Source organism: Diorhabda sublineata, chromosome 2 (assembly GCF_026230105.1).
Source record: "Diorhabda sublineata isolate icDioSubl1.1 chromosome 2, icDioSubl1.1, whole genome shotgun sequence".
NCBI lineage: Eukaryota > Metazoa > Arthropoda > Insecta > Coleoptera > Chrysomelidae > Diorhabda > Diorhabda sublineata.
This window is the reverse complement of record NC_079475.1, coordinates 34921235-34940662: the sequence shown is the minus strand read 5'-3', so window position 1 is coordinate 34940662 and position 19428 is coordinate 34921235. Positions and strand designations below refer to the sequence as shown.

The following is a 19428-nucleotide window of genomic DNA, read 5'->3' as shown; positions in this document are numbered from 1 at the left end:
ATTTAACATGAGACTTTGTTTTGAGGGTTCACTCTGTATTTTCATCTATTTTTAATTCCATTAGATATTGTATATATATTCTAAAAATCTATGTATATTTTTTATAGAAAGTCCACCAAAGTGTGTTCAAGAACCAGTAGAACAGAAGACGCCTGAAAAATGTGGCCGTTTAAAACTTACTCTTCGTATGAAACGTAGTCCCGTTTTGGACGAAGTTATAGAATCAGGAAATAGTTTGAGTGAAGATTATTTTGAACCCGAATACGAAGTTCTTAGAGTTGAAGGTGTAGATAATATCACATGTACTCCTTTTTCCCATAGAAAAAAAAGGCATAAATCTAAGGAACGGAAACGTGAAAAAAGACTTAGGTTTGTAATAAAGATTTTCTATTGACAAAGTATGATAGTTTGATTTTTTGCATCAAGAAAAAATCATTCAAAACTATTCTCAATTAAACAATAATTTGGACATATTGTGTACAATATCATTGTTTATCTGGAAATATTATCACTAGTGTTTTGTCCAGTACTTGGGTTTATTAATTAACCATTTTTCTTAAATGTTTGTGTAGATTCCCAACAACCTATTTAAATATTTCATCACATTTTTTCTATACTTCCAATATTGACAGGTCAGCATTTCAGAATTGACACCTAGATGTATTTGTATGTTAGGGGTTACATTCCACTGTAATCATCAGGTTTATTGTACCTCCTGTCAGAGTTGTCTTCCCTTCTATTTCCAGAGCTAATGAGCTTAAGTATCTGTGACTACAATGAAGTTTAATTGCCGCCCCCGAATTTTTTTTGTGCAAAACATTCTTTGCATATGCTAGCAACGACGAGGTATCCTAGAACTAGGTTAACTAGAGCTCTTCTCTTTCTGCAAGACCTAATCTCATCAGGTGCTTCCTGAAGCAACAGTCCTCTGTAATGAGTACCAGTGATAATGTGTAGCTTGTTTTTACTTAGATCAAAGTTGTGGAAGAGCTTCTGGAAGTGATTTAGCCCAAGAAAGCACATCAGAATGCTTTTCATTAAAATTATTTTTCTATAATACAGAAAGGTTTTTCATTGATAAAACATGTTTGTGCTCCTTCTCTGGCAAGTAAATTATTCTTCGATTCCTGTTTTACCAAGAACTCTATTATTCTTGTCTATTCCATAAGGATTTCTTTGGAAAAAATAAACATTGAGTGTTGTGAATACAAAATAAATCGTCACATTTCTGATAGTTTCTTTCTAGGTTAATTTCATCTCATCATTAAATTGCAAGTATTGCGGCCTATAATAGGGCATAGGAGCCTATCATCTATAATGATTATTTGGTACCAGTCTCAGTGCTTTGGGTAGTTTTTTAATTATCTATATACTCAATTGAATCAAAAATTAGGATAAAATACGTCTTCTCCCGTTTACTCTTCTTATTCAGCATCATCACAAAAATAGTTCTTTTCAATTCTTAATATATCATGGTGACTAGTCTGAATTTAAATACAAATTCATTTTAATTCCCATATCATGAGAATTACTAGCTGAAGGATTTTGGATATAATAAATGGCCTTACATTTATTTTCAAATATAATTAGTACACTTATTTTTACATTCCAATACCAATATTCATAACAGCATCTGGGAATCTACAGGACCATTTTCAACATAGAAATTCCCAAACCAACATGTGTAAAATATCTAGGGCTACATCTTGATTTCAAAACTTATAAGAAAACAAACTAGTACAACTGAAAAGGAGAAAACTGTACTGGTTGCTGGGAAGGAAGTCTCTGTTACTGGTAAAATAACAAGGCAATAAAATGAGGAACTAGATATGATCCCTATGAGATTACTAAACAGTTTACTTTGGGCTACATATAACTAAAAATCGTTACATTATTTTTTGAAAAGATATATCCGAGTCCAGTAATTCTTTATCCCAATCTATTAACTATTAACATTGCATTCCCAATAATGTGGTATCGATTAACATAAATTTTCCCTAGATACATAACTTTAATGGGAATTTGGTGAACACATTATCTAGTGAAAAAAAAATCTACATATGTCTATAGTGCGTCTTAATCTAGCTTCAAGCTAATTTTTTTATAGTCTCCCATTGAGTTTCACTTTACAGTGTTGCCCATTTATCTAGGTACCTGAATATCAGTTCCTTCAAAAAGAATATTAAGATTTTTTTTCTAAATTACTCAAAGTCTGTTAGTCGTTTCCTCAGTCAAATTATCAACAAATGAAACAATAAAAAAATTAGGGCAACATATTATAACTTTAATATTAATTGAGTTGCAGTAGCAAAGTTTATTTTTGAATAAAACATCTTCATGAAACCTTTCAAGAGAAAGCGAAGACCATTTTTATTGTTAACATACTAATATAAAAATAAATACTCAACCAAAAATTACATTTGGATTTTTCGCCTCTGTAAGCCGGATAATAATTCAAGAAGATTTGTTTAAAAACTCCGGATCGAAACAAGACATTATCCTAAAAATACATGGGAATTATGTATCTAGCGAATTTTTAATTCAAGCAACTATTAGGTTTTTCTTTGTTGTCATATTTGTAATTTGCATTAGAAGCACAGCGGAAAATATTTTTGGAAATAAGTTCGTGATACAAAGTGTTTTAAGCAATATTGGGTTTTCAGTTCTATTTAAGGTATAACACTTTCTTGCACTAACAAATAATACATAACTGGAAAGCTTAACACTTTATCTAGTACAACATGTAAACAAACAGTATACAGATTTTTAATAGGACAGATTTGTATATTTAAATGCAGATAAAGGATTTCAAAATTGTGTCATTTCACAATGAGTAAAAATTGAAATTACAGAGGTTTATATCTGTACGTTAAAATAACAATTTTGTGAATTCTTTATCGTGTTTTCGTCCAGTCTAGTGCAAGAGCTCAAAAGATCTAATAATGCTTATAAATTTTCATCTGTACTTGTTTAACTGGAACTTCATCTTATTTCCCACAGAATCGACTCTTGTAAAATTCATCAGGACCTCATTTTATCACGTACTTCCTACGGCGACAGGGCTCTGTAATGAGAGCCAATGAGAAGGAGTAGCTTGTTTTTACTTAGATCATAGTTCTAAAGGAACTTTTTTGAGTGATTAAGCCCAGGAAAGCACCACAGAGTGTTTCTCATTCAATTCCCTTTTTATTCTGAGGCTTTTTATCATAAGAGAACTTTCCTACAGCATAACCAGCTGATGTGCACTGTATGTTATCTGAAATACTGCATTTTTCTTCAAAATCAACCTCTTATTTTCATTTTCGCCCAAAAATGTAAGATTACGAAATTTGCTCTCAATTGATCGATCCATTGAAATTCATCTATATCAAAATCTTCACTTTCAAATTTTTTTTCAATCAACGAGTTCTTGTCAAATTTTTTATCTTAATTAACTTAGTTTTTACTTTTAATAGGAAAACTTAAGACAGTAGATGATCCTTTCTTCCATGAATATGAATTACAGCAAGCAACACAGCAGTAATATTAATATGAGGACTCCATTTCGATACAATAAAATCGGAGATTTTAAATTTTGAATGAACTTAATTAAAATTTGAAGTCGAATAATGAATATTTTCAACTGTCAACTTTAAAAAAAGTACAAAATGAATTGAACGTAAGCAAATTTACTCCATATTTATAAATTTATATCACAAATGTACACTTGTCCACTTTTATATCCATAGAAAACATATAGTTGGTCAGAAGATCAAAAAGGCGCTTTGGTTTGTTTATTAATACATTTTTATAAGGTTTTTGAACCGATATATATTCTACATGTTTCTTTGGTACTCTTCATTTATTTGTTTATGTTAAATAAAAATATACAATTTGATTTTTCCACATGTTAAGTGTTTCATATTGTTTATAGATTAGCTGAAGCAGCCGTTCCACAGATTCCCATGAAACGCTTAAGGCTTAAATTCGGTAATGAAAGCCATACTATCGACATCCCGTCCACTAGCACTAACTATCATACATGATAGGAAATTATCAAAGTCTCGTGGTTAAGACTTCATTTAAAGTGTGATTCATAAATCAAGTGAAACGAACACCATCAACGTTGGTATCTGACATTTTGCAAAAGATGAAACATAATTAACCACCTAATTGATTTTTTATAAAAATCTTCCATTTATTTTATGTATTCAACATAAATACTTAGAAGTGGATACAATGTCTAAGAAGAATATTTTCAAAGTGTCGGAATAAATCGTATGTTAAAGAATGTAAATTTTTTGTATGGAAACATTTAAAATTTAATTTTTTAATTCATATGTGAATAACGAAAATTTCCACAAATAATGAATAATTACAACCGAGAGCCTCTAATGAATTAGTTAATTTCTATTGGCAGGTTAAGAATTGATTTATGATATTTTCATCATGGTTTTATCGGTTTATTGATGATGGCTAGTTGTTTTAATATAATTTCTGAGAATAACCTTATTATGTACCAAAATACATACTTCATATTAAAGGTACTTTCCTTAATTTTTTTAATATTATAGTCCAGTGTCAAACTCAAACTACAGATACTATATGTCATTGTACGTGTACTAAATTTATTCAAAAGTTCCTAGAGCTAACAACTTCGAAGAAGATGTTGTGTTTTTTAAGCATATAAAAAAGTTAAATTTGTACCTTGTATAAGTCTGCTATAAAACTGCATTTTCTGATGGTTTATGTTTAACTTACCACCAGATATAGTAAAATCTAACAGCCAAGAATAGTAAATGATCACCAAAATTAAATCCTCATTTTAATGCGAAATTATAACCAAAGTTTTTACATCTTACCATCCTATTAAAGCAATTGACTCCAAACAAATCATTGTCAATCCAAAAAATAGTTAATAAATTCCAATTGACCACATTTTAATTTAAAATGACATGCAAATATTTAACATGACATTGTCCTATGAAAGTAAATTACTTTAGGTTAATAAGTAGTTACTGAAACATAGTAAACAAACTCCTTGAAGATTTTTCACTAAGGCCAAGCTTTTTATGTCCCTAATTACCACTTGCACCGTTTCTGTTAGAAATAAACGGCAATTTAAAACTAACTAACCGATTAATTTCCTTATCCTTTCACCATATGATTTCAACCCATAGTTAAATTTAACTTGTTGCTTAGAGTAATTTGGTTAAAAATAGGCATATTTGTACTAGAAACTAACCCCAGGGAGCACATTTTTTTGGTTATGTTACTGGCGTATGTTTTTTTTAAATTTGCCAAAATCAAAAGTGATTTCCTGTTGCATATTTACTTTTTTTTTATTTCATGCTTCATAGCTTGGATCAAGGACCAAGATCGCTAGTTCTTTGAATGTGGATGTGCAGGACGTTTATTCTCGACTGCTACTAAAGTGAAGTGAACATTTGTTACACATGAATTTCTATATGAAATAAACTAACCTCACCTCACAGGCAGTTGATAATACATGCTCAGAAATGAAATGTGCATAGGGATAGATGAGCTCAAAATGCTGTATGTTACCTAGTAACAATAATGGTAGTTTGTTGTGCAAGTAGTTAGTTAGTAGTACAAGTCATTAGGAAACTCTTAAGTCCTGCTCAATACACTATAGAATATGCAGAACCGTAGGTCTTAAAAGGCCAAATCACTTGAAAAAGTCAAGTTGTCCGTGGTCTGGAAGTGTTTTGCTCTATTGTATACTCTTCTTGGAAATTCCGTATTAATAACAATCCAAGATGTCGAGGTCACACAACTTGTCTCGAAACACACAGATAATATCAAGAAAATAAAATTCCTACGTTTTTTGAGGTTAGGATTTATTTGAAACTGTCAATTAAAATATAAATCCTCCAATTTCGGTGGTTTAACTTGAAAGAGATTTTTATCGATTTGAACTGCGTTTTACTTGCGGTGCAAGTGGCCCATGATTTTTTTGGGCGTTTATGCAACCAAATGTGTAAAAATGAAACAATTTTAATGATCCCTTATTAAAAACAAACGTAAAGCCAGTTTATTTAAAACTAATAATAAATATTTTGAAAATCTAAGAAGAATAAGTCTTCTGCAATAATCTATTGCACAATTAATGCTTTCTTAGCTTTGGCTGGTAGTCCTCTTTTGCGTCTCATTCCAATGGGAATAGCTTTTGCCTCTGAAGAAGATTGGAAACGCTTAAGCCGAATTGCCAATTCAACGAGATGCTTACATATATAATCAACGATAAACTTTAAGCAATTGCATGTTCCGTGTAACCAATTTGCTTTTTCTAGGAGCATTATTACTTGTTTGTAACAGCTATGCGCCCAAATACCAGAAGTAAGAGCCATTCGTTTTCAAAGTAAATAACAAAATAATTTTTGGCTCTCCATTCGTCCAAAAATTTTTCGCAGGCTCGATGAAATATGTCCTGAGTTGACGCACACTGTAAAGCTTCAATGTCTTGTAGTAAATCTGTTTTCGATTTTTTTTGCACACTTTGTTTGCATCTTCTTTTTATCATACGCCCAACACATTCTTAGGACTGTATCGGTTCCAAACGTGCGAGCAAAGTCAGTTTGTATTGCCTTGGCTGCATTACAGACCAAAACTTTACAAGTTAAAGTGTATGAGTAGAGGAAGAAGTCTTCCGTTCGTTCTTCTGTTGTCAGAGCTAATTCAAATGGGTGAAAATGTTTATCTTTGTCTGTAGTTCCAATCATGAGTACTGGAAACCCTTACCAAATGAGCTTATACGCGACATCCGCATGAAGAACAGAACATTGACGTGATAAACCAATTAAATACTCCATCGTTAACATGAACCGGAAGTTGTGATCTAAATAATCTTCGGAAATTTAATGCCACAACAAAAACTTCGTGATCGTCATTAGGTTTTGGAGAGTTTTCTTTTGACTATAATTAAAGGTCTCCCAAGGTTATTACTGCTGACCCGTACTTTTCATTTATTATTATTTTAGTATATTATTATTTGATAATCATGTACTAAATTTATTCTTCGAATACAATATGAAGTGCGGGCGTCACTAAATATATAGGATTATTGTAATTTTACACTTTATATTTTGGTGTTAAGTATATATTTTTGGTAAAAGAGTTAAGGGTACCGAAGTAGGTCCCTTTTTTGATGTCATCACAGGTATTTTCTTGTTTTGCTCTATTGCTTCAATTCGTTATTATACGCCATTGAAAAATTAATTCAGTGATCACCACCTCGGTTTTATTTGAGAAAAATTGAATTCAAATTATTCTGAGGAGTTTCATTACTTTCACCTTCTGCTGTTTTTGATTTCCAATTTGAATAATTGAAACTGATGATTTTAATAGTCCATGCTAGTATTTGATTTTCCAGAAAACTGCATAATACCGAATTAAAAAAAAACTAGAAAGCTGGTAGAAAAATATGGTTCAAGTTTATAGATGGCGGTTTCTTGATATATGCTTAAAAACTAACATCAGAATTATTTTTTTTAAGGTCACTAGCTCCATTAGGAATAGCTTTTGGATTAAGTTTAGATGGACCTGTATATTGTGGAAACCAAAAAGATAATTATGCATACATTATTATTATTTTTCCCAATTTTTTTGTATTATTTTTTTTACTTTCTGTGAAAAATTATTTTTGATTTTACACTGTAGAATTAAACGTTTATCTGGAAAACCTTTTTTTTTAAATTGGATCAAATAATACTTTTATTGAAGTAATTTGATTACATTAAATGTATCCATACAATAAATAAATCCAAACATTGAGCAGTATTTACAAAGGATTTTATATATATAAAAAATTTCATTTTAAAGTTATTTTTATTTTGTTCTGTATAAATTCAAGATTCACTGTAGCATTTTCAAGCCTTGTATAAAAAACAACCAGTGAAAACATATTTTTTTCAAAAACTTTCAGAGCTAGTTTTAAATTGTTTTGTTTTCAAAAAACTATTTTGATGCAAATTATAATTTTGCTTCATAAAAATTTTGAAAAAAGACTGATGGGTGGTTGCATACAGCTTGAGTATTAATATTGGTAGATATGGTTTCCATCAATCCATTAACTGATGAGAAGCAAATATAAAGGGGAACACATGAACAATCGTAGACAATATTATTTACCGTTACATATTTTATCAAGTTGTTCTTTGTTCAATTGCTTTATAACTTTCTTGATAGTTCGATTTCCATTCACAGATGACTTTTTTTCAAACGTCCGTTTTCAAACGTTTTCAATAATGTTTTAAGTTATTTTTTTCAAAATTAAGAAACCGGTTCATAGATTTAATTCAGTGGTATATTACACTACAACCTAAGGTCTATCGTGCTTTTTTTAATGTTTACGGTTCGCCTTCCAGTTTCAAATTTTCAATTAATTCTAGTATCTGTGATGGCTTCGAAGAGATTGGATGTTCACTCCTGCAGGTTTCTTGTCTTCTGTATACTTCCAATGATGATGCATAGTTTAGCTGAGATCCCAAATACTGTTTAGATCAAGCAGTATTGTAGTTTCAAAGCAACATTTTGGAGTGATCTCATTTGGGAAGGCACTGTCAGAATATCCTCCTTTCGAAATTATATAGGAGCATTTTCCTACACCACAGAAAGGCCATTAATAATAGGCATTTGTATTTTTTTTGGTTAGGTGTATTGATCTCATCATTTTGTTTAATCCCTGTGAGACCAGTATCTCAGACTGAAAACACTGAAATTCTTTCCTATTTTATCAGCTCAGTTCTGCACGTATTTCTGCGTACCAGACCTAACTTTTTGATAGACTCTGATTCATCTGCGTACTATTTAATGGAATTTATTTTGAAAGTTTAGGTGGTGTCCAGTCTTTCTTTGTATTTAGCATCGTTATAAATTTCTTTTCAATATGTTACCACCTTTCCAATGAAAGAAACTGAATTTGATATATTTGTAATAGAAGTACTAGCTCTGAGATTTTTGATAAAAAAATTAAATCACACCATTTCTGACATTTAAAATCACTAGACTTTTTTTTGAAATTATAGCTCTTATTTTGTAATAAAACTGAAAAAATTGTATGTTGCAATTATAATTTTCTTCTAAATATTGTGAATAATCCTGAATCTGTGATAAATCCAGTATGTACAAAAATATAACCAATATTTGGAGCCAATATTATCTAATTTAAATAGTATAAATTAATAAATTAGTAAAATTTATTCACTGGAAAAAATTCATGAATTTGAATTGTTATAAATTATTTACAAAAGTTCATTAACGCTTGTTAATTACAATTTTTTATATAAAATATAAATATCAGTTTTAGTCCAATATCTGAACTATGTGGTTAAAAAAAATGCAAGAAAAACGTCATAATTACAAATTTGGGAACAGTTAATAACTTCTACCTTAACTTATTTCAATAGCTTGTTTGACTGCATTGTACTCCAAAGTAAAATTTTGTCTAAAATAAAAGTGAATAATCTTATTGAATTGCCATTTTATAAAATTCCATTGGTTCGCTTGGTTATGTATTAACTAGAACTTTATTCCTACAAAATTCGCATTATTTATACTATTCTAATTATAGAACTGTCTTTTATTTAAAAATGCTTATTAACTTTGTTTTATAGTGTTATAACCACTTCTATACTCATATTTAGTCTATTGGAAACATAAAAGGAGAATTCGTTGAATCTTTGAAAGAATTTAACAATCTATATCCTATATCCAACTTCCAACTAATCCTATTATGTATGTATGGATTTTGGAGTATACACTGCGAACCAAAAGATCTATTGTGTTCCTCTTTCTTGCTGCGATACTGGAGAACAAACCAGTGTTTACAGCTGATATGATATGATACTTTTAAAAAGTCTAGAATGTGGGATGGCTATAATTGCCAGAGATCTTCGTTTACCATTTTAAGCGTATATAGAAAATATGGAAACCAATTATACTATTATATTATTTAGTTGTGTAAGATGCGCATACACACAATTAATAGTCGATGGGATATCTATCACTCCTCATTCCTTATTAATAGTACAGAATGATTAATCGAAGAGCTGTGTCCAGTGCTCCCCTTCATTCGAAGGATGATAAGAGGACAAGGAGACGAAGATACTCTGTTCATCCTATATTCAATAACAGATTACTACATGGGACATTCCACATGATACATGTAAGAATTACCCTGAAAATTTTCTCAGCGTGTGCAGAATAAGTGAAAGAAGTTTCTACGACACATATCCGACAAGTCATCAAAAATCTTTTCAATCCTTCAGTCTAGTAACCAGTAACGAGGAAGTGCTCTATTTAATAAATTTTATATAGATTAAAAGGAAATGATTGAAACTACTTAATGATCGATTATTTGATTTACTTAAAAATTGGAGAAATACCCTTACACTATTTAATTGTTATTTCATATAAAATTTGCTCGTAATATTTTTCATATCCCGTCATTGTATATGGTTACATTAGCAAAAGAGCGCAAAATAAAATGAATTATGGTATCCAATTATGGTAAAGAACAAGGCAATGACAATTCCTCGACAAAAAAGTGAAAATCATGAAATATAGGAGAGTTCTTTTCAAACTTTAACGATGAGAATTACTAGAATAAAGCCAGAATAACGAAAGTTAATCTATGATTACTAAAGGAAGTGAAATCAATATGAAACTATACTCAATTTGCTCCAAAATGTTAATAACTATTAGCTCTTAAACTCTGAACCTTATAAAAAAGGTAAAATTATCTATATTTGTAAAATGGTACGCTCTATTAGACAGGGGAAATTCCATATCTAGAATCTCAATAAATATCAACTTCATATATGTCTTTTGCAGCTTTTACTGTTACCATTTTTTGAATTCTTTCAACACAGTAAACCAGGGGAGGACAAAAGCCGGCCCGTGGGCCCGATATAGCCCTTTTGCTTACTTTATCCGGCCCGGATTTTTTTTAAATCTCAAATGTTTGTTTTTTGCAAATATGATAATAAATTGGATTTTATGTAAATATTTTTAATCTATTGACTTCATTTAAAAATAACGTACTTTATACAGGGCACAAATTGTTCGCAAGTAAGAAAGACAATTTATTATTACTATTATCTATTATTAATTGTCAAATTTCTTTGTCCTATTGCTTTAAAAAGACACCTCTAGTGTTTTCGCAAAAAAATTTCTTGGGTAGGGAAAAACACCCAAAAATCTCGTTATGGCCCACGCTTAGAAATATTTGCCCACTCCTGCAGTAAATCAAAAGGATGTTTTGTTACTTACGAGAGCAGAGATAATGATATTGTGTAATACTTATAGAGATAATTATTGTTTCTGCTGTGTTCTTCAATACCAAATTACCTGAATTATAGGTTAGGTTAACTAAAGATTAAATCAGTTCAAGCCCCAAATTTCGGGGGCTTAATTTAATGATAGCTAAAGACCTTTAAACATGGTTTAACACACGGTGCAATTCAAAAAACAGATTTAAGCCAGCATTAAAATTTAAACCAATATGAACCTAACGCTGCAAGTGGCCATTAAAGTGTGTTCCAGTGTTCATATTTGTCTAATTTTGCTTGCGTATAATTAGCGTTGAATAATAATCGACTCCAGCTATTATTTTGTTCTTATTTTTATTAACTAGTACATTTTATGATCTGAACATCAAATATTTAGTACCATTTCTGATGATCCCTTCACATTGTTTGAGGCTTGTTTCGAAAACCACGTTATCGTCTTCAGAAACTGCAGATAAACTAAACAATTTTAACTCTGAAGATGATAACTTAGTTATCGAAACGCGCATCAGACAGTGTAATTATAAGTTTTAGTGTTAGTAGTTAGTGATAGTATAAACAATATGACTATCACTAACGGTTCAAGAAATTCGAACTTGGTGCCCATGTTACTCTTGAATTAAATTACTCATTTGTGCACTTCTTGTTTGTATTTCCAGCACAACACCAAATGACTAAAAAGAATATAAAATTCTAATTCGAATAACCAAAATTTTTCATTAAAGTCGTAATATTGTATAAAGTAACGTTAGTCTTAGTAACATATCACTTATTATCTTTTTATCAATGGGAAATAATTTTTCAACTGAAAAAGAGAAACTTCATATGACGATTTCATTTTTGGGGTACTGTTTTTTTGTAACTATTATGAAAGGAAAGTAATTGTACGGAAAATATTGGAATGACATAATAACAGTGATTGGTATCCATTGAATAGAAATGTATATTTATCTTTTGTTGTTTTTTCTAAGCTTTACGATCTTATTTCTTGAATTGTCGTATTTCCTCCTTTTCTTTTTGTTCTGAACCTTCTGAGTGAGTATATGTGTGTATATTTCTTGATTTTTCGTAATTCCTACTTTTTTCTGTTTCCCAGACTATTTCAATGATTTTGAATATTTCATATTTTAGGTTATCTCCCCCATATTTTATTAGTTCATTCACTATTTCGTCTTGTCCTCCTTTTTTATTGTGTTTCAGTTTGTTGATTATGTCATTACATTATAGTTCGTTTTCTATTTTGTTTCTTTATATGTTGATATAATTTTACATTATTTTTATTATCATTTTCCAAGTTCTCTTTACTATCATTTAGCCGTTTTATCTTCTTTGTTTTAATTGTCTTTGTGCTCTCGTTTCTTATTTTTCTATATAATAAAGGAAATATTGCTACTAATGTCTTTGTTAGGAAATTATTACTTGCATTTATTTGGGTAGAGTACACATTCATTATTAACTGATAATTATTATTATAACTTCATGACATTAGGGTACTTAAGAGTTATATTATACAATAATATAACTTCGTATTGGCTTCAAATTTTCTAAAATAATAATATTAAGGAAAAAGCTACAGAGAATGCTTGAAATTAATCTAAACGAGTCGATGTTTTAACTCTTTTCGTATCTGAAATCAAGTGTAGTACGGAGAAATATATATCAGTGTTATGTGTAAATCTTGCTACACCTGAAAAAATAAATGTTGAAAAGGATCATTGATCATTTTGATGTAGACTTCAAATGTCAATAAGTGTTATAAATGTTTAAACACTGTTAAAAATCTTCAAACTATACTTGTAAACATGTTGTAACGGACGTTCTTATTTTCAAAAATATTGCTTTATAAACTTTGAAATTATCTATTTGTAGATTACAGTATTTTAATTCAATTGGAATAACCTCAGAATAAAATGAAATTACCCACTAGAAGTTAAGTCAAAAGTTAGATATGTGTTAATACTCGGTAACAACCTTATTAATAAGCTATTGCCAAAATGATGTGGGATATCGATCTACGGCAATTAAAAATCTAATTTTATTTGTGTGATAAACAAGTTGTGTTCTACTATTATCGAATATTACAAAGTGGACGACATCTGTTAATTTTCTTTCAAACTTTAATAGGGGTGAATAACAAATCTAGAATACGAACTAACTTTGTTGTTTTATAAACAATAGAAAGTATAATTTAACATTTTGGTTTAAATAATAAAATAATATACTTGTTTAAATAGTTTTTCTGAGATAAAAACCACATATGCACAAGGTACAACAATATAAAAAGGATAAAAGCTGTAGTATTATAAATGTAATAGTTCTTAAATCCTATTCTAGTAGCCAATAAAACTCTTGTTCACTTTTTTGTTAGTTTCTTGTAGATATTCAAGTCTCTTCCTCCACGAACAAATGTATTTCCAATCTTCAACTACATCATTCAGATTAATTGTCTCATGAGGCTGGGAAGTTAGACCTGATGTCTGTAAACACAAACTTTTGATAGTTTTTGAATTTGTTCCTTCTAGGCCACATAGTACTAATGAACCACTTTTTTAGTGGTCTGCTTATGACTCCAATATATTTCCACGATGTTAAAAAGGGTTACTTATTTCTTTTTCATTTTTAAGTACTATCCGCACATATTCGTGACCGGAAGGCACCGTTGCTCTCCGTGCTTCGTAGTCTCCGGTAACATCCGTGATAAATTTTTCTTTGACATTCACACAGTACCTACCGTACCTTTCCGAGTCAATGTTATTCAGTGATTCAGTTATCTCAGTTTTCTTTCCATAATGAATTTCAGTACAGAAAACATTGCAGTAATTGCATTAACTTTAAACGAAGAAGAAAACTCTTTTTCACGTCCGTATTTAAACTGAAACTATCTGCGAGGACATATTTATTATTTTCACGGTGGATACCGTAAGGTCATTGAGAGTGTTGGAGAGTCACGTTGACCACGCACCGTATTTCCCTCTTTAGTTTACTAAGAATTTCAATGTCAGCCGATATTTTTTTCCACTGAAGGTCACGGATATGTGTGGACCGACCTTTAGACCTATTCTTAAACATAACTTTTTTTGTTCAAACCACACATACCCATTTAGGAAATAACGGAAATTACAAATATAAAGAAAATTCTACCTCTAAAAAATCACTAAAAACACAAAAAGCATAAAACACCCTTACAGATTGTGTTGTTGTTCACCGCTATAGAAGCCAAATTCAGCGTCATCTAGCAGCACGTGATTTTCGCCAATAACAACTGGTACTTCCAAATAGGTATTAAAAATACTGTAAATGTTATTACACAATTGGTATTAGTAAGTCAATTTTATCCAGTCAAATGGAAATAAAACCTAACCATTAAAACCCTATATTTTTTATTTAGTTAATTCATAAAGTATCTCACCATATCCTTATCCTATTCGAAATTTAATTATTAAGGGTGGATATTAAATTCTTAGTATATTATCAAGCAATAGTATTGTTTAGATTTCTGAAGCCATATTGCTCAAAACTGCTCGTTTGTTTGCTGCTTGTTCTTGTGTATAATTTTATCAAGAAGGTTACTGAGAAGAAAATTAGTCTTAAAATATTAGGCATTTGACTGAATCTACGCTTTTTTTGGTTTAAAAATATTTTGAATCTCGATTATGAAGCATTTTTAATGTACAAGGTTATTCAATATAAATTACTCTGCACTGTTCACCGTTACTACCCCCTGTAGAAAGAAAATTTATATAAAATTTGTGCGGTTATGGCTGAATATTGTTAAAATACTCCTTGTTTTTTAATGGAATACCCCGTATATTTTTAAATATCAAGAATATATGTAATATATTACTTCTCCAGATACTATTTTCAAGTTATTAAATTTTGAAAATATTTACTAAAAATATAAAACAGTTTACTAATATATTAACTTACATTCTTTTTGTTATTTACACTATCTAGTTTCTAGGGTCACATATATTTTTGAAATCAATAAGAAATGCTATTTCAATAGTTAAAGAATATATACAGAACTTTTAAATACTAAATTTACAATAGCATAACGAAATTCAGTTATACCCACACTACTTTTATGTGAAGCTGCTTTTCTGCAGAAAATAATAACGACAATAAGGGGTGGGTAATTCATAATTAGAAATCATAGTATGTGTTTTATTAGTTTATTATCATATTGACAAGGATATGCTGCATATATTTTTTAAGAACGTCTTTACCTTATAATTAAATATAATTTTATATGGCGCAAGATTTGTGTGCCGAAGACTGTGTATTTATTATTTTTAGTGTAATTAAATGTACAGTGATAAAGAAATTTATGGATTTAGTTGAATTGTAGCATTAATCGTAATAAGAAATCAATTATTGTAAATACTTCATTTTATTTATTTTTACAAGCATTTATCACTAACATCGTATTATTTTTATATTTAATAGAATGGTACCTTGAAAGTCAAGTTATTTCTTGAAATAAATTTATATGATTGAAATCTTAGTTGAGGACATCTTACTACTTCCAAAATGTTTCCGATGGTTGGTCATGTAATGTTCCTATAAAAATTAAAATCAACAGTTTGACACCCTCTAACAATGACTAAAATTGAATTTACAACGGTATGATTAACTGGCTTTTTTTATCTGTAGTTGCTGTATATTGATAAACTTCAATTTTCTGTACATTTGTACACAAGATATTATACAAGAATGTATAATATTTTATTCCTTGACATATTTTTTATTTGAGTGAATTTGTTTCAGTAGATTATTGTCATTTTTAAAAATATTGTAAAAATCTTCACAAGAATATGTCAAATTGTATATGACACATAAAATGGTTTTAAAAGTTTCAACACTTAATTTTGATTTTTTTCATGTCTACACTCGATTTACTGTATAAAAAACGCTTTGAGTCGTAGCGTTAAAACCAGGTAAAGATAGTGCATATTCCACAATTTTTAATACCTTAATATTGTATGGAATATAGTTTGTTCCCAAATGATGGAATATTTCTAAACATTTGTATTCTATTGTGATTTTTTCTGATACCCAATATTAAGCTTTTCCTTATCAATACATTTTTTTACTAATGACACTTCATTAAAAAGATCATTTTCGGAAATATTACTATTTGGGAATTTTTGAGAAATATAATTAAATGATTTTCGCACATCGTTCCAAATAAGTTTTGGTTTTAATGTAACCCAACGAAAATGATCAACATCATTATATTGTACCGTCCAGTCTTCCAAATAATCTTTGCAGTTACTATAAAACTTTTTGACATGGCTCATGATATCCTGTCGATTTATTGCACCTTGCTCTTCGAGCTGGCTTATACTTTTGATAGTTAACGGTAGAAAATTACTTTCTAACCTCTCTTGACATTGATATTTTAAATATATAATATTTATTTGTTTAATTAGCTTGCTAGCACGCAATACTAACACGGAGTCTATCATCTGAGAGACAAATAGAATGTAACTGGGTAGCAAAAGCAATATGTTAATCGTCGTAGCCCGTAGGCTTATTTTTAAAAGTCGGGATTTTTGAAAAAGTCGCGGGACGTGGGACAAATTGTGAAAAATCAGGACATCTAGTCACCTTACTCATAATGATTATACTGCATAATTTTTATCAGGCTCTCCAAATTACTTGATTCGATATGGCATTTGTGGGCAAACAATTTCAAGGTATACAAGTGAAAATATATCTTCAGTTCAGTCACAAAACAATAACACAATGTACTGTTAGCCCACACACGCCATATTGAAAAATTTTGTAATAGGTCGTTGGAATATCTTATTCACAATTTAGAAATTTGGTAGAAATCCTTTTCGTTAATAGCTGTTTTTGTACCATTGTTACCAATAATTGAATTTTGCTCCATTCCATAGGCATTAACTATTAAAATTGCTTTCTAAGCTTCTTCAAGTATTTGTTCAGGAATGAACTCTCTTCTGTTGTTTCCATAATCGCAAATAAATAGTAACACCTCTCGATATTTTCTATTTAATTTCGCTTATAATGGAGCAAGATAACCTGCAATGCAGTACAAAACGCAAGCAAATTCATGCACAGAAGAAATTCAACTGATTGATTCATGCCAAATCAGTTTAATAAAATTTTATGGCATGCAAGTTGAAATTGTAGGGAGAAATCTAATTACTTTTGTTTCAATATCCAACCAAATGCCAGTTTGACCAATTGGAGTATTATTAAAAAATGTTTTCTTCTGTGGCAAATATAACCTTATTAGTAATTTTTGTTGTAGTCAATATTCAGTTTACTTTTCATTTTGGAGGATAGGCAACAGCATAGAAGAGAAAAGATTTAGTTTTGATTAGCTCAAGTTCTGATGCAATTTTGACATTTCAAGAAATTGTCTTTTAGTTTAAAGGTAACAGAAGAGTTCCGATGAAATTTCAGCGATTTCGATATTAAATAAATATTGTTATTGAAAACAGTAATTAAGTAATCATAATCTGAACTTCCCTTCTTTTTTCTTTCCTTTTTAGTTTTTCAAAAATCGAGGTATCTGTTATGCTAGCAACAATTAAAAAAAAACTTTCAAGGCGCCACACTTTCCATATTTGTAATATATTCTCATTTATTAGATATTTCGACAATTTTTTTGTATTTAGATAAATTCTTGTTGAAAATTAACTGTTGAAAATTTATCAGGAATATTACACGAAGTACATGTAAAAAATTGCCTAAGAGCATAACATGATGTAAATATAAAAATGTAGTCTTTGTAAGAAAACCGCGAAATTAAAAATTTAGATATGTCTCCAGAAAATTTTTGAATTGTTTTTTATGAGTCAACGTTAAGTAATAGAAATGTTTTAATAGCATTATAATATTTAAAGAGGATAACAAGGCTGCAATTACAAGAAAGCAACTCACCAAGATTTTATATTATGTAATAACTCATGAAATATAAAACCATTTTGCATTGTTGTAATTTTTGCCATCCGAATTTGTGATCTACTTTTATGTTACATTCTTACTAGTTTTACGAAGTAAATTCATCATATTCTTTCTTTCATTCCACATCTTCCATTAAAAAAAGAAAGGTTCTCACTTATTTGTCATAAAGATTTTTGTGATAGTGACCCATGCTATCCAAATATTTTTCCAAGTTCTTCCCATGGAGAAACCCTATCGGGTCTATATTTCCTCTACATCTTTCTAGATTGATCCTACAGTCACATTACAGAAATATATTGTTACCTAGGTATTCGCCAATAAAATGTACTATCCCTGGCACATTAATGTCTGTTGCTTCTTCTGCATTGCTAATAAATCATCTCATCTCTAATTCAGCCATCCTTCTTCTTGACAGGTTTACAAGTGCTTTATTTACTAGAAGACCTTTTAGAAGTATGACATGATATTCTTACTAAAAATAATTTTCACTAGTGACCATCACTTGTTTCGCAACGGTTTGTAGAGCAAACCAACATAGTTTATAAGGATTAATTCTGTATCCATCTATCTACCTTTCCAATTACCGCATTTTAAGTGGCGCTGTTTTGATAGAAAATAGAATGTCAGAATTGTGAACTTTTTTGTAGATCTATAACCACCAGGTATTGTTCTGCCAATGAGGCTGCGAGGCTTTTCAGACACTTCCAACAATTGTAGTCATAATTCAATCAGTTTACACAAAAATCTTGACAATTTATATATCTAAATTTTTACCACTCTGTTGGTATCTCCAACAGACAAAGAGAAGCAACAGAAGACTATTTATAATTTATATTGATATTTGAATTACGGTAATAAATTATACTTATTTTGTGCAATTCTGTTAAATTTGAATATTCGTTTTATACTTCTGGAGACAGCCCTTAATGTATTGATTAATTTATTGACCTCATATTTCTATAATTTTTTTAAAATATACTCCTTTGAATTATTTTTTATTCCTAACAGATATTATGTTCCTAACTACCTATTCTTGTATTAATCTTGACTGTATATCCTGCATCAACCATAATAAACTTTTTTTATTTGATCTCATTTGTTTTTATTCTGCGTGAGGTTTTGGAAAGTTTTACGAAAATCTACTATATTCATAGAGTAATATTGCAATGGAGTTAAATTTGTAAATAAAATTAGTTGAAAT

The 19428-nt window shown here is 29.7% G+C and overlaps 1 protein-coding gene across 2 annotated transcripts in view; it reads left to right on the top strand.

The window, feature by feature from the left end:
• The window catches only part of LOC130452983 (histone-lysine N-methyltransferase Suv4-20), a 27347-nt gene extending 7919 nt beyond the window's left edge, over window positions 1–19428 (top strand). For both annotated transcript variants that reach the window (XM_056792546.1, XM_056792547.1), the window contains 2 exons: window positions 108–369; window positions 3914–19428. In XM_056792546.1, the coding sequence (XP_056648524.1) occupies window positions 108–369; window positions 3914–4025 (374 nt within the window). In that variant the 3' untranslated portion in view covers window positions 4026–19428. The remainder of the gene's footprint in view (window positions 1–107; window positions 370–3913) is intronic.